Here is a 24,741-nt window from a genome sequence, read left to right as displayed (position 1 = left end):
CCCATGACCAGACCGCATAAAGGATTAGGTAGGTGCTGCAAAGGTAGTAGCTGCACTTTACCACCATTGCATTACATGTCTGGTGATTATTCTTTCCATTTTAAGGCTTCGCAGTACTTATATTATTTGAACGTCATGGTATCTTTCGCCACCAAGGTATAGTCATAGGTCATAGTCTACTCTCGAATTATATGTCATTGTTGATAGATGTTTCACCATCCATTGAATCTTTGGCAAATGTATTTCAGGATGAGTTTGTTTATACCTTTTGCTTGCGTTCTTTGCTTGCTTTTTCCTTTGTTTGTCTGTGCACCTGCTACGCCGTTTACGCGTATTTTGTTAAAATTCCGGAATCGGCTGACGATTATGAGAAACGGGTTTTCTGTGGCTCTAAAACGTCAAAGTGCCCGCTAGAGAGGGATTGTGCCAATTTGAGTCTTTTCACGGGATTACGTTCATCACCAAACTAGACATATAATTCACACTATTCTGATTAACCTCGAAAACAAATTTGAATAGTTGTGAAAAACTACAACCTACCAAAGGTAAACGGGCTCAGACAGTTAACAGAAGTATTCCCTGGAATTGAGGTAATTATTCCCGGCACTGTCGTATAGAATAAGATTGAGAAGTAGTCCCAGTTCCTCACATTTTCAACAATTGCTTCGCATCCAGTTATTAGTGTTATCCAGTTATTTTCCGACTTTCTGTGTTTACTTATGTGACTTTTCCAGGAAAAATGACAATCATTTTTTAGTTCAGCATTTTTTTGCATAATAATAACTTAGTGAAAAAATATTATTTTAGCATGACATCCGTGATCAATATAATTACCAGGCCCAATTTATTCCTAACAACAAAATAGTAATGATAAAACACTAGGTCTGGCCTAAAATTGGGTCTTCCTAGTGGTCGGGTCCCTCGTGGTCGTCCATTTGTAGCTATCTTCAGGAGACTGTTTTCTTCTCTTCTCGCTATGTGTCCTGCCCACCTCAATCTTCGGCTCTTAACAATAGCTACTATATCTGGGTCTTCATATAGTATAATTATATAGTATTTTTTATCCATATACCTAATGATAAAAATACCTCAGCTGTACTTATTTGTATGTTATTCTTTCAATTTATTACCTTATTAAAATCAGGTGTGATTATCTATATATTAATTACGTAAGCCAATTCTTTGTATCAAAATTTTGGGCGACTGGGAAGTTGCAGAACGACGGGAGAGGGCTCAAATTAAAGGTCTCGATCCCGTGACGGCGGGAAAAATAGTGAAATTCCCCAAATTTTAACACAAAATTAGATATAACGTAAAACGTTCTCCATAAGATTAGCATTGGAAGCCATTTACTGCTGATTTTTGTTTACTTCAATAGTTTAGTTAAATACAGCTGATCGTGATTTATCATTAGCCAGTAAGCAATCTTACATTTGGATTACTCATTTGCCAGTCCAATTCCGCAATGTACTGTATACTATATAAAACCAGGGATAACGTTACTTATAATAATTATGACTTTTAGTTATGTCCTACAAAGTTGAAATCAATTGTTTTACTGGGCATTTTTTTATTTCAAAACATATGTTAAAGATTTATTCTAAAATTTTGTGTAAATCTACTAACATTTATATTTGAGATTAATTGTAATGTTTAATCAATATTTTAATTGGAGTGGAATAAAATCAACGGCCACTCTTAGAAAACAACCTGGGAATAAAGATGAAATAAGTTCGTACAAGTATTTGTGTTGATCAGAAACTAATCTAGGGATATGTTTGGTCAATAGGATGCCTTTGTTTTACAATAATTTTGTTAACCCTTTACAAAAGGAATATAAACTTAGAAATAATACCTAGGTCAGGGTGCTAATTTAGCGGTTGTAAGCTTATCTCAACACACCTTTATTTGTCTTTTCATATTTGAATTTAGCAAAGACTATTTCCAATATTTCAATCAGGGAAGCAGTTTTATCACTAACCAAAAGACCAAAGCTACCTTAGCAAACCAATATTTATTCACAAACATGTTTTCTGCCTCTAGCAGAGTTAAACCTCTGTAGTCATTAAAATTATTTATCTATATAAATAAAATTAGAGTTTTGTCTGTACATTGCTCAGAATCATAAATTTTTAGGTTATTTTTACGTTTTACATTAAAGAAGCCGAAACAATTCTCATCCAAATTTCTGTCTGTCTTTCTGTCTGTCTGTAACACTCAAGATGGCATTTTACGCAATCTTCTCCAGGAAGACGAGAGTACCTATCAAGATCCGAGTCATTTTAATGTATTCACTGGATTGGCGAGAGTGTCTTTAGCCATTAAAATATGGCCTCACTACTTTGTGAATAAAATTACGGGCGTTCAAAAATGCAGTTTTGTGCGATTTTTGTCAAGTTTTCGTCCAATTTTTATCTCATAATCATCTATGAAATAACGAACAGCTGTTCGGATCAAGATTATTTTTTCTAGCTGTCACTGATATGTTTACAAATGTTGTTTAAAAATACCACAACCATTTCCGATCACGTTTTGAAGGCAAATCCCATCCAAGTGAGATTAAAAACGTTTTTCTTACATAAAGGATTTAATTAATTGCAAGTGGAATAAAATAGTGTAACCGTAAATTAAATTAAATAACTAGGCATCATCCAGGTCAGGAACCAGAGATTCTTTGTGTATAAAATTGTTCTGGAGTTTTGATAACCAGAAAGAAGACATTGAATCAGTGTTGTATACGGCTGGGAAACTTAAATTTATTAGTGATTGTCGCCAATAGCTTAGAAACAAGGTTCCACTCATTGACGGCGCTTCAATGGCTGTTTTGTAAAGTGTAAAGTAAAAAATTACAACTGCAGTGGGTGATTGTAACAGAGGTTTACGGATGATGCTAAACTTGATTTTCCAATGTGTCACTTTCTGTTCCTCCATTGACTATATGTAGTCAATGCAATCTACTCACCTACTCACCGTGTGATGCAATCGCTGGACCATACAGCCAATAGGCCCATAGCCCATCTCTTGGGTACGTACGCCTACCCAATTATTTATAACAACCTTGTTGACGACGATCCTTGATACTGGTACTTTTCCCTATAATACACGGCCTACCTACTTAATAAAAAAAATTACAAACGTCCAAAAACCCAACGTTGTGTGATTTTAGTCACATTTCCTTCTAATGTTTTTTTTTTTCAAACTGACACCGATAAGTTTACATTAAGAGTTGTTTACAAATAAAGCAATTAATGGGAAATAACTTTGATTGCCGATAACTTTTACGAGAAAATCCAAAACCAAGAGATCAATAACCTTGATTAACGCATATAATTGGTCGGATGTACTATAGTTCTTAACTGTAAACGTTAGTTTTTGGTACTGGTTCTTTTCCTTTGAACCGTTGGTAGCAGCAAGAATCATTTTTACGTACCAACACATCACTGTAATTTACAAATTAGCTATTGTTGGTGTTGCACCTTATTTATTACAGGCGTATTCAATTTAATTGATGTCTTAACTGTATAAGTTTTGCTTTTTCTGTCTGAATTCCAAAATGTTAGTTTATGCTAAGAAAACGATAACGCATTTTAGTGAAGCATTTATTCAGCAAACCATCATGAATTGTTCAAACACTTTAAACGTTGTTTATGTATCAATGGTTCGTGGCCTATTTTGGTAATTTTTATTATAAATTACCATTCTAAATCGTCTATAGTACTTCATTTCATATAGCAAGCTGATTCATTTAGCATTTCGAAAGAATTTCGGGTCATCTTATATCTATCTGAAAGTATGCAAACCAACTGCTGTGCTTAATACTGTATAAGGGTTTTAACTGACTACGATAAGATCCCCGTGCGTAGAACGGGCACACAGCTAGTTGTAAATAACATCAAGCAACAAAAGCAAACAAAGACAAACAACAAACTGTTTTTTACACAAAAGATATGGTGTACAGGGATATATATCCTGACACATAGATAATTTGATTCTAAGTTTGTTTAAATATTAGAATAATTTGTTTTACATTTGAGCTTTTTTTAGGGAATTATGTCCCTACAAGCCACTAGTTTGTTTGAATTACTGTATTCTGTTTTGTTTATCTCAGCTTAACTTAACCACTCAATCAATAGTTATGAAGTCAAACGAGGTGAAGCCCGTGGGTTACAACTAGTTTTTATAATAGGTGGTTTATCCAATCAAATCATTATCTTGCCAGGGGCTCGGATCCTGTTTTGGCGGGATATGACATATTTTACTGCAACAAGATTTAAGGGTTTGTAACCTTTTCCTACAAAAACACTGTCTTGATAGAAATGTCTATGTATTTCAGAATGAACAGAATGGTGTTAGTAACAACGTACTCATTCAGCTTTTTTCACCAATTGTTACTTCCCAGCAGATTATGACTTCTCAGTTTGGAAACTCCTACACTTCAATTCAGTGCTTCGATGGAACAAATATGGTTTTTGATGAAGTAAGTCCTGTCATGTATCATTATGCTTATTTATATTATATCATATATATAAAGGCCGAATTTCCTAGCTGCAGAAAAACGCTGCCGAATTTGGTTGCGGGGTTTTATATGTCTGGATACTCTTATCATATGTGTTTTTCGGGATGAGCATTTTCCTAGAACTGCAAAATTTAGTACGGAGTGGGGGGTGCGTCAGGGGTTTGGTGGTAGACAATATACCTGTACAAAGCAAATTTAAGAGAAGAAAGATTTGTGCCATCCTGTTATGTTCATTCATGGAAGACTTGAAACTTACTTTCTTATCTAAAAGCTAAATGTCCCACAGCCCGCTTGGACATAGAATTGATGCGTAATTTGGCAGCTAGGAAAACGACTGCACCCAATCCTGTGTATTCGAGTCAATGCCGAAAATTGCAGCATAAAATCATAGCCGTATTCGGTAGCTAGGAAATTGGGCATTTATGTACCTTAGCCATTATACCATTGTAAATCTGCATATAATAATTAAGGTCTATATATATTATAAATAATACCAGTCAATTGTAACATTAGGTTCAATCATTTTAGTTCAACTCTGTCCTTTGCTTTTCATAACTTACTGTAGTCTATCATTTAATAAGGCCTTGTCACACGTAGTCCTCGTCTTATCTCGACTTTCCTCGCCTCTACTAGAGTAGTACAATAATTATAGTAAGTTAACATGTTCAGTGTGGCATACCTTCAAACAGGCGCTCGCCAATGGCCTGAATCGGTGAACGCAATTGGCATTCAAATATTTCAGTCTGACGAATATAAAATAGAGCAGCGGTGGTTGTGCTGCGTTAGCCCGAGAGTGGACGTAGTTCACTGAAACACCCAAAGGTAGCAGCACTGCCTGGATCCGTAGCCAGTGTCTTTGTAAAGTGGCTCGAAAAGAGAAAATTGCCAGGACCGGGACAAAAGTATTGCCAGACAGGATTTTACGGGAAATTTTAGTACCAACGTACACCAGACTAAAGCTTATATTCTAAGCTACAGGCTGGCAACGATTAAAACGTTCCCCGGCAATGGCTGAGCTCACATTCAAGCAAGGTTGTTGGTATTGGAGAAGGATGACCTAGCACCAAACTTGTTAAATTGTATATATACATATATATATATATATTTATTTAATAGCCGAGTACTTACAGTTGATGTCCAAAATAGGAACGACTAAGTTTAACTATACCAATAAGTTGGCTAGACCAGAGCGGGTTTATTAGTTCAGAAGGGAGTAGAGAAGAGAGAGAAGTGACCAGCTACACGCCGGTCGATCGAATGAAGGTTGATCCTTGGTCTTGGAGATCTTTCGCTCTACCCCTCACTCATTATCTTAGTGTAGAATATATAACTGCAAACAATTATGACAACTTATTTATACATCAAGAGTTTATTTTTGATTATTTAATTATTGCTAAATAGAGAAGAGTAAATGCATGAAATAAGAAATTCTAAAATACTTTTAGTTTGTTCAAGTCAGAGAATACTTTGCCTACAAATAAATGTTATGTATGGTTAAATGTTTTGTTAAATTGATTGTCATTGAGTTTTGTTTCTATAGATTATTTATTTTCAAAAAACCTTAAATTGTTGGAATTATTATGCATTTGTTAGTGGAGCCGGGCAGGTGATTTGTTTTATTTTGCATAGGAATTAACTGTACTTTAATTTCAGTATGTATGTATGTGTAAATGTGTCTTCATTCAAAATTTAAATTCCGTCGATGAAATGGTTCATGAGCTAAATTCTTCTATAATAAATCTCTTTGACAAGCATTCAATTCAATTCAAATTCTCTTTATTTATTCACAGTAAAAATTTTTATACAATGAATAGCGTCAAATAAATATAAAGATGAATTATGCCTTAATTATCGCTAAAACAATCATTATCTTTACAAAACAAATGTTAAGCTTAAGAAGAATAATCAAAACAAAATTAAATGAAATCATCTTTCTAAACTATCATTTATGATTTCTCTTGAATTCCAAAATTCATCCAAAGAATACAAAAACAATTAAAGGAGATAATTTTTCAATCTTTTTTTAAAAACATCAAAGTTTTTTCCTCTATTATAATTTTAGGTAAATTAAATAAGAATTTTATGCCAATAAAACTACATTTCTTCTCAAAAAACTTTAATTTATGTCGTTCAACGTGCCTAGTATGCCTAATTTATCGTGTCAAATATTTGTACTATTAGTTTGGAGGTTCAATTTTTTTACATGTAATATAGTTTCATAAATGCAACATGCGTAACAATTTGGTTGAGCAGTATCAATATTTCAAATACAAAAACAATCACCTTCAAAACAAGCTTTAAACTTTTTTTCTAGCGTTTGCCGTTTTTGAGAAAAAGTTGATTTACAAATGTTACAACAAAAACATTTTGGGTAGAGTAAAAATTCTGAAACTACACAAATTAATTCATTATATATGTGTCCATATTGTATTAAAGTTTGATAAAGTTCTGCCGTTTAGTTTACATTGTGCGAATTTTCAAAGTCATAAGATGGTTTTTGGTACTCTAAAAACAGGGAGTTTTTACCTTCCGACTGTCATAAAAAATTTCCTAAACGAGCTAAAAATTTTTTGTTTTCACAGGAATACGTAGAATAAAACATCGAAAATTTATATATACTACGTGTTTTTCTAAGTTCGTTGGTTACGTTTCTGTAGAGCTCCAAACTCGAGTGTCTAAACTTTTTTCCCCGACAGTAGTATGTTCCATTTTGTTCAACTTTTTGTGACTTTCGTCTCTGTTTAAATTAAATTAAGGGTTTCCTTTCTATTATTTGTTTTTATATACGTTTTTGTCTCTTTTAGCGAATTTCCCATATAGGGCATAAAGCTATTACCGTAGTACTTATGGTAAGACCTGGATATTTTAATTTAGGTGTTCACGTAATAGGGCTGCTGATATTGAATTATTGTAGTAAATAAGTACAACTGAGCACCCTGAATATTATAATTTTTAATAGAAGTGACATGATTCAGACATAAGTCCATTTTCAAACTTCAAATACATTAAATACTTAACTGTCGTTTATATTTTTTGTTTGTATATATATATACTAGCAGAGTACCCGTCCTTCGTACGGGGTTGGCATATAAGTTTTAAATGCTTATTGCAGTTATACTAAACTTAAGCTTTGCTTTTGCAACGGGGGAGGAAAAATTTTGATGAAATTTGCTTCTTTAAATTGACGGTATACTATCGTATTACACATCTACCATAGCCATAATGTTCTACCACTTCACCTAAACAATAAAGAAAAATAAATTATTACAAATTAACAAAAAATTGCAAATTATTCATGACATTTAAAACATAAACATAACTGTGAACAATCCTACTTTGACAGTTCTAATTATTGCGTATCACAGTTTTTTGTTGCTGCTTAGTTCGAATTAGCTGTTTACAAAAATGCAAAAAAATAGTGCTGCACTCTGTTGGTAAATCTTATAACTTTTTAATGCTTTTGTATATCATAGAACCAACTTTTTTAGTTGAAACAGCTGACTAAATTCTTTAATCTATGTATTTAATACACTACATGAAACTTTGTGAACAATAAGGCTTTTTTGTTTTAAGATTTAACCCCACATATTATATACCAAAATGTTCGTTTAGGTGTGTAGATGTGCAAACTTGCTTTAGATTTTCAAAATATATCTTTTTAAGGGCGTGGGCTGCCCTCAAAGTTCCTTCCATAAGGATAACATTGTGATTGATTTGAATGTTATTATATTCTGAAACAGATGTAAATACATTAGTTAAAAAAACAAATTCCAGCTGTTTTGTTTGGTTTTGAAATGTAAACAGTTTTCATGTTTTGAAAAATAATTAGAAACCCGGCAAGGAAATGTTATCTATAGGACACGACAGGAGAAAAGTTTTACATTTTATTTTTGTTTAAACATGCAAAAGGACCTGACGACAAAGCTATTGCTGGTCCGAGCTATTGCGAGTCAACATACGGCAAGCAATGCAAAACGTAAGGAATCCAGACGAGGAGCTGGAACAGTTAGTGGCAACGTGTACTTACAAAATTACACTGAAAAATACAAGAACTCAGCAGCATTCACTTGGCGAGATGACATTCAAATGTGGTACGCTAAATTTTAAAGAAGAACAAAGAGGACGAGGCAAAGGATTTTCAGGAAAAGTGAATCTACCACCATACCGAGAGAGCTATTACATCCAGAGCCTACTAAATGGAGCAAATCATTTGAGCAGAAATTACAAAGAGAACATTAGATCGTACAACTCTGCGCTCGCAATGGTCAGCACTCGAGCTAAAATTGAAGAACATAACGGTGGAGGGCCTTTCATGTTTAAGGTCCACAACACAATTTATCACTCAATTGGCACCTTACAACCGTCAGAAGGGGAGCATCCCACATGTGCCCAAATTTATATCTACGACGTCGAAACCGCTGTTCAAGAAAGAATGCTAAACAAAGCTAATGGCTCTTGCAGCACTAAACTCATGCACATTTTGACTCAACATTTCGTTGATATTAATCCATACTCGCAAGTTTTCAGCATGATGAGCTCCGTTCTTCAAAATACTCCTACTGAACAGCAAAAAGAACTTAGAATGAATATAGCCAACAATTGAGCTCAAGACCAACGTCGATACAATGACGCAACTTCTAACGACGTTGCTATAATATCCAAATTTATTATTCGTGCGAATTCGCACCGGTTCACCTAGTTCCCTTTAAATGTGAATTATCATAAGGTTAACATGGGGAACTACAGAGCCACTGGGGCGGAGCCCGAAAGGATTTTTGAGATAAGAATATGCCTATATGTTAATCGGGAATGTGAGCTATCATCATGCCAAATTTCAGCCCAATCCGTCCAGTGGTTTATGCGTGATTGAACTTAAAACAAACAAACAAACACACAAACTTTCACATTTATATATACGAGGTGTTAGCCCGTCCTACGTACGGGACTTCAGTAGTCAGTTAAAACCGTGTATAATTCAGATCAGCTAGTTTACAATAAAACAGCAATTCTGCAATTTTTACGATGTGAAAAGCGTTGATCACGCATTAATTACTGGACGGATTGGGCTGAAATTTGGCATGATGATAGCTCACATTTCCGATTAACATATAGACATATTCTTATCTCAAATATCCTTTCGGGCTCCGCCCCAGTGGCTCTGAAGTTTCCCATTTAACCTTCTGAGTACTCATATTTTAATGGAATTAAGGAATTTAGTCAGCTGTTGCAACTAAAAAGGTTGGTTCTAAAAGCATTAAAAGTTATAAGATTTGCCAACAGGGTGCAGCACTTTTATTTTTGCTCATTTTTGAAAACAGCTAAAGCAGGAAACCGGTATAATACCGGTGCAAACTACGTATAATACTAGGGGTTTCGCCGCAATCAAATGCATAATACAGATTACCACTACAAAACCAATTCCAATTATAATGTTATAGGTCATTACAATATGATTATGTAACAGATTCTTATTAAATACAGTTATATGAAATAAAAAAATATAACTAGGCCTACAAAAGTAAAAAGCTTATAATAAAAAATACTGTAAATCCCTTCATTCTATCCATAACAATTAATTACACTGGTTGTTCATATTATTTGTTGAATTGAAATAGGTACCTAACTTTTGTAAGTTTGTGAAATTTTACTTTAAAATTGCCTAATCCACTAGTCACTAAAACAAACGTAAATAAAAACCAGCCACACACAATAAAAAAAAAAATATAAGCAACTTATAATAAAATGTATTGAAATTTAAAATATTTGAGTAACTATTAAAAGTTATAAAAGAAAGTTATTTGTATAAATAAAACACAATAAATGTCAGTAGGTAGTCTTAAACTATACAAAAATACTTTCACAACCCCGATATCACTGAGTTGGAAGGCAATGAACTTTGGGGGGATTAACAGTTTTGCTGATATCAGCAGCACTGCGCAGCAATTATGACGCAACCTATCGGACGAACCCCAAGGCGTTTGGAGGCGGTGTTTTACATTTTAAACCATATGTATTCGTAATAATATATTATTTCTTATAAGGAAATGCATCTAGTTAATATTTAGCCGAGTAATTAAGTAATTTACACAATTTTTTATCAACAACCCATATGATTTTTGAAGAAAATAGCTGTATAATGTAGATTTTGTTAAACTTATTATTGTTATAACTTTTGTATTAGTTAAGATACAACCTTTTACCCAATAACCTTTTCTATTGGCCATATCTTTTGGATTAAAACTATGTTTTAACCGATGTCCTATATCGTGCCGTTATCGAGCTACAGTCGTTGCAATGCATAGCGCGTTCCGCCATCTTTGCCCCCCTCCCCCCAAGTTCTCGACCACCTGAAAAGTGGGCGACATGCGTATTTTTTATCACCACTGTCCATATTACAACTATCAGCAAAGATATTTGATATTACTTCTTTGCGACACTCACAAATTAATTCTACTTTCGGTAAAAAAAACTACACGAAAAGTCCATTTTTACATATTTTATACAATAACTTGTTTATTTATAGAGATATGACCTCAGACTCAATAACCATTATTGTAGTCCACATTTTTAGAATTACAACGACGTTTTAACCGATGTTCTATCTTTTACCGTTTTCGAAATATCAGCGTTTTAACGCACAGCGCAAACCGCCATGTTTGCCCCCTCCCCCTCACCTTATCGACCACTTTTGAAATAGGCGACATACGTAATTTTGATCACCACAGTCCATATTACAATAATCAGCAATAACATTGCGTACTACTGGCATGCATGCTCAAACCCCCTCAGCTCCTGGACTAATAACATTTATGACGAACTCTGTTAGTATGAGAGATTACAATGGTCAAGGACCTTCCTAGGACCTTAATAATTCCGGTAACATTTACTGTACTACAGGGAAATTAGCAAAATAAACGTAAAGAAGAATACCCCCGTCGCAGCAAACCTGCTGACTAAGCAAATTTCTATTTACCTGAATTGATTTTCAAACAAGTGTATTTAATTAACATTAGGTTTTATGAGTACTTAGGATTGCTGCTACAGTGAGGGTAAAAAGTGTGGATTTAGTAAAGTATTAATAACGTAGTATAAAATAAAGAAATTTACCAAGTGTGATCAAAATACAGTAGAACGTCGATTATCCGAAGCTCGGTCATCCGAAACGTCGGTTAACCGAAAGGAAGACAGAAGCAAAAATCAATAAAATCGCGCGCCAATCACGACTGGCCGTAGCGCTACGCCACCGCACAGCTGCTAGGCGGGAGGCAGGGTGGGAGGCGGGGCGGGCCTACGTGACGAAATTGTCGTGCACTATGGCCGCGCGCGCCACTCCTACTGCCACTGACTCAGTATCCGTCTCAAGTCTCAGTCGCCTGTGAGCATTCGACAGCGACAGTTCGTACGGGTTTCTATTGTACTGTTTCATTCTACACTGACTATGTCGTCCAAACGTAAACGTGTAGTGCTTAGTGTTTCTGATAAACTTAAGATATTGGAGCAGTTAAAAAAAGGTGCTAGTGGATCGAGTTTAGCTCGGGAATATGGAGTTGGAAATGCGACGATATCTGACATTAAAAAGAAAAGTGAATCCATCACAAAATTTGCGTGTGTACTCGACAGTGAAGATGGGAGCCTACATAGAAAAACCATGAAAATGGCGGAAAACCAAGACTTGGACACCGCAGTGTACACTTGGTTTATGCAGGTACGTGGACAAGGACAACCAATAAGTGGCCCTTTGCTTTGTGAAAAAGCCCTAGAAATGAATGCGAAACTTGGCGGTAACGCTGACTTTAAGGCATCAACCGGCTGGTTGAAACGTTTTAAATCCAGGCATGGTATTAGGGAGTTGGATATTCAAGGGGAAAAGCTGTCTGCTGACACTGAAGCAGGAGAAAAATTCAAAGATTCGTTTGCAAGTTTGCTCAGTGAGGAAGGCTACGATGATAACAATGTCTATAATGCAGACGAAACAGGCCTATATTGGAAGAAAATGCCAACAAAGTCCTTAGTTTCTAAGAAAGAGATGTCAGCTCCTGGTTTTAAGGCAAGCAAGTCCCGCATCACTGCAATGGTGTGCGCTAATAAAACTGGAACTCATAGGCTACCTTTGCTTATCATTGGGAAATCTAGGAACCCGAGGTGCTTTAAGGGAATTGTAAAATTACCACTCACCTACAAAAGCCAAAAGAACTCGTGGATGGACACAAGCATTTTTGTCGAATGGTATGATACCGTATATATACCGGAAGTTAAAAAGCAACACATCGCAACTGGGAGCTCTGGAAATGTTTTGCTAATTATTGATAATGCTCCAAGTCATCCTTCCTCGATGGACCTCGACAGAGAAGATGGCAAGTTCAAGGTGGTTTTTTTGCCTCCAAATGTAACCTCAGTTCTCCAACCGATGGACCAAGGGGTAATTGAGAGCTTTAAACGTTATTACAGAAAAGCATTGTTACGGATGGTTCTGCTTGGGCAAGAAGAAGACAAACCCATTCTTCAGCTCTATAAAGCAATAAACATGAAGGATGCTGTTTATATGGCTGCAGAAGCTTGGGACTGCGTCAAGGAGACCACACTGAAGAAAGCTTGGAATAAGCTTTGCCCAACTGAGGCTGCTCCTACACCTGAAGAGCCCCCGACCCAATTTGTGTCAGAACTGGTTGGCCTTATAAACCAATCTCCAGAATTTGAAGATTGCGATCAAGACAATATTCAAGAGTGGCTTGAATGTGATGTAGATGACCCTGGATATGAAGTGATGACGGACGATGAAATCATAGCTCACGTCCAAGAGAACGGCGATGACGATGAAGAAGAGGATTATGACATCGACCTCCCTAATGAAAACGGCCCATCCCACGATGAAGCCTTTCACTGCCTAGAGACTGCAATGCTGTGGTTAGAGCAGCAAGAAGAATGTGGTTCTGTTCAATTGCTGTCTTTAAAACGACTGCGAGATTTAGCAGCAAAAAAACGAGTGTCTGGACTAAAGCAAAAATCTATTTTGGACTTTTTTTAAATTTCTTTCTGTACACATTCTGATTCTGTAGTCCAGTTCTAAGTACTGTTGTACATGTTTGTTGCTGTATCTGTATTGTAAAAATAAATCTGGATGTTAATTAATTAAATTTATATTATTGTACAGTATCCACAGACGTCACTGACGCAAAATCGGCAAATCGCCGCCGGCCGCTATCCCTTCCCGTTATTTCCCGTCAATGACCGATTATCCGAAAAATCAGTTATCCGAACACCCCCAATCCCCAATTAATTCGGATAATCGACGTTCTACTGTATATCCATCAGAAAGCAAACTTACAATATTTTATAATATTCTCCATAAGAATAACATGGTAATTTTAAAATAAAAATTCTTTGAATTTTCTCTGTAACCAATAGTTGTACAAAAACATCACACTCTTGTGATCACATGTTCTATATCCGTTCCACATATTGTGATCGCACTCAAAGCTATACAGTAAATCTAGGCCTGGTGCACGCAGAGTGGAGAAATGACGGATCCGACATCCGACAAGAATGCCCCAGAGAGCAATGTTGTCGTGACGTGCCGGATCGGAAGGTGTCGTGTCTGACTAGTGGGTTACAGTCCATTTAAAATGATGCAAAGTAATTTTGTCGGAAGGTGTCGGAGCCTTGACGGAAGGTGACGTGTCGGAGAGTGTCGGACCAGTGGGTTTCCTACTTAATTTGAATTAAGCAGCAACAAAAAACTGTGATACGCAATTAGAACCTGTTAACAGTTTAGTTTATGTTTTTAATTTCGTGAATAATTTGTGATATTTTGTGAATCTTTAATAATTTATTTTTTCTATTGTTTGGGTGAAGTGGTAGAACATTATGGCTATGGTAGATGTGTAAACTATAGTATACCGTAAATTTAAAGAAACAAATTGTATCATACTGTGTCCTCCCCATTGCAAACGCAAAGGTTGAGTATAACTGTACTAAGCATTTTATACTTATATGCAATTTCTTTTTAAACCGTTTTGTAAAGCTTAAAAAAAAAAAATAATTTAGTATATTGAAGCGCTGTTGTATGCCTAACGGTCACGGAGAAAATTCAAAAATAGTGTTATTTAAAATTCTAATATTATTCTTATGGATAAAATTTAAACTGTTGTAGTTTAATTGTTTATGGATGTATGTTGATAAAATTTAACAAATTTATTTTCCTATACTATTGACGTATTGTCAAAAAACACTTTTTACCTTCCCCGTAGCAGCAAACCTAAGCACTCGTTAAATCTAATGTTATTTAAATTGGGAATAAATATGTCATATTTATGGAAATATTTTAGTAATAATGTAATCTGACAAGTTGAAATTTGCTTAGTCTGCAGGTTTGCTGCGGCGGGGGTATTATAATTTTTAGTAGTTGCAGGTAATTGCATCGAACAAATTTTCAATACTTTGTTTCTAGCCTAACAATAATTTACAAGAACTCTTCCTCCGAACACAGATCGACAGTCTATCCGGGGGAATAATTCCATGTAATGTATTGTTCTATTGTACTGTTTAATTTTTGGAATAAAAGTATTGTGATTTGATTGATTTATTGTTGTTTTGTTACAGTATATGGGATTCCTGTTTGTACACATTGGGCTACAAGAGATAGCATGGATGAAGCGGATGTTAAGTGTATGCATTTGTCTGGCACAGCATCTATGTGGCCCAGATGTAACAGAGTGAGTATAGTGATTCACTGCTTGACAAGTTGCTAGCCCGAGTCCACCTACTGCAATACATGTTCTCTGTTCCTCACAGTTGAATATTTATCTCCCTAAATGTTTCTTCGCATATAAACTCAACTACCTATTAACTGGGATAAAGTAGGGTTGAGGCTTCCCAGATACGTAAAGTCACATATAATCCGCAAAATACTTGAATAGGAATGGGTATTAAAATACAAGACTGTATTAAATGATAATGATGGTAATTAACATATTTATATTGCATTAAAACATAACTGAATCTTGTATTTGAGAGGAATTACAATGAATAACCCAAATATGAACACAATGACACACATAAATACAAAGAAGATGTACGGTATTTAAGGTCAAATAAAATATTTACAAGACACAAACTATCAAGAATTCATTTATTTGAAAATAATCTAACATTTTTCTGTTCTTGAACAGAGAAATATCTCGTTTGAACTGTACCATCAATATACAAGATCTTTGTTTGTCATTAAGTAATACAAGTATTACAATAGACATCGTCAATGTATTCCTAAGTGGCATACATTTCATGTTTCGTAACAAAATTTTATCTGCAATTGGAGCATTGTATTCCAAACATGAGGTATAAGAGGGGAGGGTCTATGACCTTGAAAGGGCCTGGGGTGGCTGGAGACAGTGATTTATGGTTTGTTTACATCCTACTACCCTTCCTTCCTAGAAAAAGACCCTGCAGTTTAAAAAACATTGACTTGTGTTGTTAATTAAGGCCCTGTCTGCATTTAATTTTTCTTATTCTACCTGGAAAGTGTCCCAGTACCCCAATGTGTTAATCTAATTACGGTTAATCGGGAGTTGAGTGTAATAGCATTCCTAGAATCAAACCTTTTTTGCAAGCCAACAATTGAGAATGATCACTGTACTGTATTTAGTTGCTGGTATACATATATCATGTATCAAAGAAATGAATTATGATAGCCCACGGTCGACTAGTAGGCCAGCGAATGTCTTGCAGAAAGTCAACTGTGCCAAAAGTTCAAATAATTTATTCTTGTACCATTAGATCAAAAACAATATACTCTGCTGTAGCGTTAGGTCAACAGTACCATTTGGTCAACAAGTAAAGTCAGTACTAAAGTCAAAGTCAAAGTCATCTTTATTGTCACAAAACGTTTTTTTTTTATGCTCTGGCACAGCCAGACAAAACAGGTGACATTGTCAAACTATACTAAAATAAACTAGCTTATATTGGTAAAAATAAATACATAGTAGGTAACAAAACAAACAATTCACATTGATTTATCTTCAAGAAATTGACCAATACTATAATAATTCTTTTCCAATAAAAATTCAAAAATTTTTTCTTTAAAAGATACTAATCCTATTATAGATTTGTAGTACCCAGGCAAATTGTTAAAAAATCTTTTACCCATATAAGAAGGTGTCCTTTCCACAAGATTTAATCTGTGTATAGGATATTGAAAATCTGTATGAAATCTAGTGTTATAATTGTGCCGATTATTTTCACTGTGGAGTTTTTCAAAATTTGATTTCACATACAATAAACATTTAAGAATATACAAATTAGGGACGGTTAGAATCTTTAGTTCTTTAAAAAGTTGCTTGCAAGAATGTTTTACGGGTTTAAAAGTCATAATTCTAAGTATTCTTTTTTGAAGTTTAAAAAGTTGATACGTAAAGTTGGTACTAAAAACGTAGGCTGTGTATATGAGATGACTTAATGGGATTTTGACCTAGTGAACAGTTCCTACGAGAACAAATATTTGATCAAAAGATCTATTTCGTTGTTTAAATAGTACCGGTAGGTCTAAAAAATATTCTGTTCAAAACAACGATAGTCCTCTTGACGCATGTCATGAATAATTTTGTGTTTTGGCGTACTTAAAGTTGTGGTAAAATTTAAAAAAATTGCACATAGCTTCTTGGTTGGTACTCCTTGATAACTGTTTGGTTGTAATTTAAAAGTGTTTATTGACCTTATTAATAAAAATTTATATGTATGGTAAAAATCGTTTTAGATCGTAATTTGTAACATTACGATCTAACAAAAGTTAGCATGCAAGGATTTTTTTTATTTATTGGTTAGAGAGGTTTTGTCTGTGGCAAAGTTGTAACCAATAGTTTGATGTGTAAAATATATTGTTTTGAAATTTTTACAATCAGCAGCTCAGTAGATAACTTGGGTTGCAGAGGAAGGGAAATTTAGCATTTTGCAACACATGGAAACTATATCGTACGATGCGCCGGCCGAATGGGCTTATCTTTGCAGTTCTAAGGACAAGAAAAAGATGGATATACCATCACCAGTACATTCATATTATTTACTAGCTTTTGTACCCGTGCTTTGCAACGGGAAGAGGACACAAAATTGAAACATTTTAATCTTTACGTCTGTTGCATATAGTTACACATCCACCAACGCTTAAAAAAAAAAAATAAACTTTTATGGCCCTAATGGAAACGTTTAAGTTATGACTTTTAAATCTGTTAAGTAGTGGATATAACCATTTTGGTTTTGATTAATTTTAAATCTTGTGTACGCTGATATGAGAAAAACCAAATCTTCAAATAAAACTTTCACATACATGATTTACCTTCATCTCCCTTAATTACATATTTTTTTTCTTTATTTTTGGCATTTTCAATTTCAGTTTTGAAGTTGCAAAAATACTAATTATTAAATTTAAATGAACATTTTTAAAATTTCACTCTTCTTCATATTAAATCACAAATCCTTCCATCTTCAGTTTCTTCACTCATAATAAACCATTAGCAAAACTAAGTCAACTGTTATAAACTTTAGAAATATTGTTGTGCCTTATCAATAGTCTTTTGAAATATTAAAGAAACTATATCTATACTATAACAAAATTTTAACAAATAATTTAGCATTAAAGACAGCAGACAAAACCAATATAATTATCAAAGAATCAAGGACTAATAAATGTAATAGCAAATACAGTATCTATATATTTAATAAGCTAGGCATATTTTTGTCATAATTGTTTTGGAGCGGTGGTGCTACCGATCGCCATGTCCAAGGCGTCGTTAGAAAGGTCTTAGCATGTAGTTTTCCCATCAAACAAAATAACTTTGGAATTCCATCAGGGCTCTGCCCCAGTGGCCTTCAAAGTTCCCGTGTTATTCTTAGGGAGAAAATGTTTGTTTACATTTGAACAGATGAATACTTTGAAATTGACACTAATATTTGAAACAGCTGGTTATACTAAAATTTTGCACAAAACCAAAACATAACCAAAAAAACGTTCGACATAATGGAGACTATAAGACGTTGACCAGGACGGCCAATAGGAGGAGGCCGATGAACTTTAACTGGTAGATGCGAACAAAATACAAATAATACTATTGTCGTTGATAGCCTAACAGCAAGCACCCTTCCGTGTTGGGTTTAAGTGTGCTCTCCAACAGCCGCCTGAAGATTTCACATTCAATTTAGGACTGTTGGATAATCGCTGCATAAGCTGTTGATTTTGGAAGACAAGGAGGCGGGTATGACTACATCGGAAACAGAAGAGAGGAGATATTAGATGAGTGGCAAATGCGTTGGGAACAGAGTGTTTTATGTTAACGTTTTAAAGGTAAACGTTTGGATATACATACAAGGAATGTATGTATATCTAACATCAGAAAGAGACTGGAACAAGATTGGGAGATGGGCCATTATGCAACGCAGTTTGTAACAGGACATGGACAATTTCAAGGTGAATTTTTGAAGATTTCACATGGTGGAAGAGGAAGTATGTAGATGTGGAGAAATAAAACCCACGAGTCGCGTATTTATAAATTGTTCACTTCAGGAGACAAATAGGAGAGACCAGGAATAAGTCTTGGATAAGAGAGGTCTAGAGATGAGAAAATAAAATATGATGAGTGACAAGGAAACAATTGAGACGTTTAGAAAAGTAGCTAGGGAAATAGGAAAAACCAGGAATACATACAGGCGTTAAAATTTAAAAAAAAGAAACAAACAAAAACTAAGAAAGAAAAGGAATGTAAACTTGCCCATGAAGAGGAGAGGAAAGGTTAGAGCGAATCTCAAGGATCCTTATCGCTCAAGGCGGTATGGGGAAGAGAGTCGTGCTGTTAGGCTTTTGGACACATAATGTGTCTCGAAACCTAATGTGGCTATGAGTAAGGCTTTTTGTAGAAAACACTATACACAATAAATGTTGATTATATCGATCTGTTATGTACATCTTGAGTATTTCCATAATCTTTGAGTCAAATATTTTAAAGTCATCAAAAATTATGACTGTTATTCATTTTAAAATAACGCCTGTAATACTTAGCAATTGCTCGAATTCGAGCAACAGGTACACTAGTATGTTTAAATGCATCTCTGATTCTACTCTAAAAAAATATCAACAAACCAAACAACTTGATATACAAACCAGTTCTTTTAATCAATTCCATCGTCCATTGCCTTTTTTGCCATTTTCACACTTACCATGAAGTAAACATAGTAACAGATATTTCATTGAATTATAAAAAAAGAACATTGTGTACTGCTTAGTTTTATGGTTTTTCCTTGGTTTAATTTAATCAGTGGTGTGGCAAAACACAAATAATAAATTTATCAAATAAAGTAAATGTGAACTGAAAGCTATGTTAAGATAAAATAAGAGTATTTTGTATTACCATTTGATAATTAAATATAGTTACACAAATACAAAAGATTTTAGAACTCAAAAAACAACGACGTACAATTTAGTTATTGATGATATTCTTTAGTTTAATTTAAGCATAGGTTGAGCAAAACACAATAACTAAATTTACCTAAATATACATATATATATAAAAAAAAAAAAACAATGTGATGTGCAAGTTATGTTAAGTTAATCTTACACATTTTAAGCAGTTCGAATTTATTTAAAGTAGCCTCCAAATTCATACAAAACATCTATACATTGTAATTTTCTTACTGTTTCCATGACAATATATCAATACAATTTTTTCCACAACACTTAAGACACTTTAAAAATCGAAAGCAAAGCCTGAGTTGATACAGCAACGGTTTTAGAATATTTTTTTTATTTCTATAATCATTGACATAGTTTTTGAATAAATGATCTTCGATAAATTTTTAGATTAAATAAACTAACCACATAATTGTGAGAAATATTATATTTAATTTCTTTGGATCAGCTGTCTTAAATTGTGAAATATGCAATTTGGCAGTTCTTCTTGTTTACATTGAAATGTCAAAGCAAATGTAAGCATTGTGAGTATTCTCATGGCAGCCATGGAGACCAATCAATATTTACTTTTAAAATCCTCATCTCAGAGCTTTTAAAGCCAAAGGGGCAAAGCCTACAGTCAGTATCGAAATGTGAATAGTCCTATAATGGTCCTTGTATGGTAGCTATATTTTTGTAAAACTTAAGCCCAGTTGGTTCAGTAGTTTTTGCACCTATTAGTAATACACATACAGACAGACACCATTAGATTTTTATATAATAGTATGGATAAAACATCTTTCGGAATTACCAGCTTACATTTTTCACTACCATTAATAAGAATACTTCATATTTATATGAACGAATTTGTACATAGTGAAAATTATGGTATACATTGTTAATTTTAATGGAATGCGATTCTTTTTCATGTTTCCCTTATTCTTTTTAGTGTACCTAAATTTATTTATTTCTTATAAATTTTTATATGAGTTTTTACTCAAGCCAGACTTATATTTAGAACACCAGAGTCCTGCTAATGAGATCTTATTGGGACTGGACCCTGTTTGGACTGCCAGAATCTAACAAAACTGTCTATAAAATGGAACAATTTATTTTTTATTAGGGATGGGTCGTTTGTTGGTTTTTCCTAGCAAATATCCGAAAACCGAGAATTTACATAAAAAGTTTGTTTTGATTTATCGTTTAATGTGCAGTCATTTAGCCGCGATCGCTAGTTGATTAGGAGCACATAAAAGGTTTATCAGATGTTTGTTTACGACTTTCATAATTAATTACCAGGGCAATTATTATGAAATCCAAAACCTATTTATCATGGAAGTAATAGTTTTTCACCACAGTACTTTGTTAAGGGACTTTCCACACATGGATTTAGTCCGGAAACTAGCTGTTTGCCGCCTGCTTAATCAAATAGGGTTTCATTACGTACTACTTGGTAGCTTAAAAATTGAAAAGTGCTAAAAAAAAATCGAACCCCGTTAAATAGTAACGAGGTCTGTAGACGAACGGACACTTAAAATTTGAATGACGTCACGGAAAAAAGTGAAGAAGAATCAAATATAACCTTGCATAAAAAAATTGACAAAGATATTAGTTCGGGAGACACAGAAAATAAAGCTTATAGTTCCACTAGCCTGACTTTTGAAGAAAAAAGTTCGTCAAATCAACAGGATCAAATTCGAAATCATGATGGCAATGATACCAATTGCAAACAAGTTGGAAATGGAAATAGGAGGAAATGAAACTGGTCTATGTTTAATTAAGGACATCAACAGAATGTACCTAATGCAGAGATCGGTGCTATGAAGAAACTACAAAAAATTGGCGAGTTATGCGTCTGCTGTAAAGAATAGCGTGGATGCAACGATCAAGAGGAAGAATTTCATAAAAAAACATTGTCTGCACACAAGAATCAAGTATTGGTGGGCTCATCTGAGGGCAGCGGTCTAAGGGGAGCTAAAAATGCATGGTTTCATCTTGGAAAATTGGTTAAAGGCACAACTGAGAAGGATATCCGCAGTTTCGTTAACAAAGTCTTCCCTGGTGTTGAGTTTGTGATAGAAAAATTGACCGCTAAAGGGGCCAACGATGGTTTCAAATTGAGCTGTGATTTTGCCTATATGACCAAAGTAATGGACAGTGCCATGTGGCCGAAGAATATAAGCCCTCAAACGTTTTTTATTTTGGAGGGTGGGTCAAAACCCAGACTGTTGTTTGTCACCTCTTACCGCTGAGTACAATATTCTAAAAGTAGTGGGTTTAAGTGTACAGTGTATTAGGACTAAGTTAAATGTGCTATCTCTATTTATTAATGAAGTTAGGCCTGACATTTTTTGTGTTTCTGAGCATTGGCTGAATATTGACGAGAGCTTATTTTACTCAAAGCTAGAAAATATATGACGTGTGTTTCAATTTTTTTGCAGAAGTAACATAGGACACGGAGGTAGTGCAATTTACCTTGCGGAAAATCTGAACAAATCCGTAAAAACTATAAATTTGAATAGATCCTGTGTGGAACTATTCTTAGAGGTGTGCGGCATCAGTATTCCCGAGTTATCCTTGACTATTTTATCAGTTTACCGTTCCCCTGATGGGAATCTGGAAGTTTTTTTTAGACTTTGAGAATTGTCTTGTGTATCTGTCACTAACTGACTACAAAACTATACTGTGTGGTGACTTTAACATCCACCTGGAAGAACAATCTAAAGAAGAGTGGGTCTTCATTGAACTGCTGTTGCTCCCTGGAAAACAATATATTTGAGAATAAATCGATATTACCATGACATGGTTGTCAAAGCTAAAAGAAATTTCAATGCAAGGTCTATTGAGATGTCTCACAACCCCCCCCCCGAAGGCTGCCTGGGCACTAATTAATCAACATAGAAATTCTGCTAAGCCGAAGTCGAATGCTAGCCCCGACGAGTTTAACAAATTCTTTTTTTATAACATTAATGAAATTGTTGACAATATTAACCTCATTTGTCATACTCTCTTGATAGCGCATCCTATTAAGAGCTGGAAATTGGTTGTGACAAATTTCTACTATGTCAACCTGGAGGCTGGTACTCCTGAAAAAATCTGTCAAATAGTTAAGGGCTACAAAAACTCATAGTCCTGATGTTTATGGTGTGTCCTGCCACCTACTCAAGTCAGTCATTGATGTGATCTCTGTTCCTTTGGCTTGGCTCATAAATTCATGCTTAAGTGAGGGAGTATTCCCAGATGAGTTAAAGATAGCTAGGGCAGTGCCCATTTTTAAGAAAGACCATCCCCAACTTTTGACCAACGATAGGCCTGTTGCCTTGGTTTCAGCCTTTGGTAAGATCATTGAGTCAATTCTCAACGAACAACTGGTGACTCATTTTGAAGGGAACGATCTTCTACTAAATGCCCAGCATGGTTTCCGCAAGGGGCAATCAACCGTATCGGCTGTGTGATCAATAGTTAGTAAGGTTATGGAGGTCTTTGAAGCTGGCTATTCCCTGGGACTGATGTTGTGCAATTTGAGCAAAGCCTTTGACTGTGTTTCTCACGAGATACTTGTTAGTAAACTCGGACACCATGGAATAACAGGTACTGCTCTTAACCCCCTGCAGTTTTATCTGAGAAAAAGAAACAGGTGGTGGAGGTTGAAGGTGCTCACTCAGAAGAGCTTAATTTGCGGTATGGGGTTTCTCAAGGTAGTGATGTGACAACCGATTGATTTCACCAACCGATTATTCACCTGGTAGTTTTTGGATTCACCCAGTTCTTTTAGCCTCAATGATTCACCTGACAGATTCTTCTGGATTGACCTGAAGCTGTTGTGGGGTGAGCACGCAACTCAGGTACAATTGAACCTAAGCTTGAACATAAGCTTTCTAGAGTCCTCTTTTTGCTGAGGATCCTGAAAAATCAGTGCCAGTGGATTTTTTTGGTATCCGCCTATTATGCCCTGTTCCACAGTCACATCTCATATGGGCTTATATTATGGGGACACTCTTCCAAAAGTCAGAATATTCTGCGGCTTCAGAAGAAAGCGGGGAGACTTTTGACTTCGGCAGACCGCTGAGACCACATTAAGCCTCTCTGTTCTCTTAACATTCCCACCATCTTTAGTCAATATCTACTTGACTCCGTCTGCTACGTTAAGGAGAGCATTGGTGATTTTATACAGCGTGATGCAGTACATCAGCACAACACTAGAGGAGCTATCGATCTGTATGTACCAAGATGCAAACTAGCTAAGTCACTGAACAGCTTCCCAGTTCTGGCAGTGAGACTTTTCAATAAACTCCCAGTTGAAGTAAAGCAGGCGAACAATGCCCAGTTTAAAAGACTAGTAAGGGAGAGACTCCTGGCAGACCCCCTATTTGGTGTAGACGAGTTTATGAGGGAACCTTGGAGAGGAGCCAGTCGCAATCCAAGATAGCCTAGATAAGCAGGTGACACAGCCTATCCAGATCATCTGGTAATCAGCGACACAGTGGTAATTAAGGTAATTACTGTACAGTAATGAATTTTACCGGACAGCAGCTGATAATTGGTCATCTATTAACATAAACATAATTTCTCAGAGAAGTTATGAGTAGTGATTGTTAAGTCCTATAGTTGGTGGGAATATATATAAAAGATTTGTACAGTTTTCATTATAGTTAGGTTAGTTTAGAGTAGGTAGAATAATTACGAAGAAATATTGTTCATCACTCGTCCAAAAATAATGTGTTTACCATACTCTTATGGTAAGCCATGTGTAAATCTTATGTGTTTACCATACTGTATGGTTCTTGTACTCATACAG

At 35.0% G+C, this 24,741-nt stretch overlaps 1 protein-coding gene across 2 annotated transcripts in view; it reads left to right on the top strand.

Annotated features, from left to right (window-relative positions):
* The window catches only part of LOC128983629 (BLOC-3 complex member HPS1), a 74,092-nt gene that overhangs the window by 6,327 nt on the left and 43,024 nt on the right, over positions 1-24,741 (top strand). For both annotated transcript variants that reach the window (XR_008489882.1, XM_054402992.1), the window contains exons 2-3: positions 4,334-4,477; positions 15,116-15,228. Coding sequence is in view for 1 of the 2 variants with exons in the window: in XM_054402992.1 (XP_054258967.1) it covers positions 4,334-4,477; positions 15,116-15,228 (257 nt within the window). In the remaining variant the exon portion in view is untranslated. The remainder of the gene's footprint in view (positions 1-4,333; positions 4,478-15,115; positions 15,229-24,741) is intronic.

This window comes from Macrosteles quadrilineatus, unplaced genomic scaffold (genome assembly GCF_028750875.1).
Source record: "Macrosteles quadrilineatus isolate MER2022 unplaced genomic scaffold, UCM_ALF_1.0 Scaffold_1__1_contigs__length_201487025, whole genome shotgun sequence".
NCBI classification, from domain to species: Eukaryota; Metazoa; Arthropoda; class Insecta; order Hemiptera; family Cicadellidae; genus Macrosteles; species Macrosteles quadrilineatus.
The sequence above is the reverse complement of the archived record's forward strand: the minus strand, read 5'-3'. Positions and strand labels throughout refer to the sequence as shown.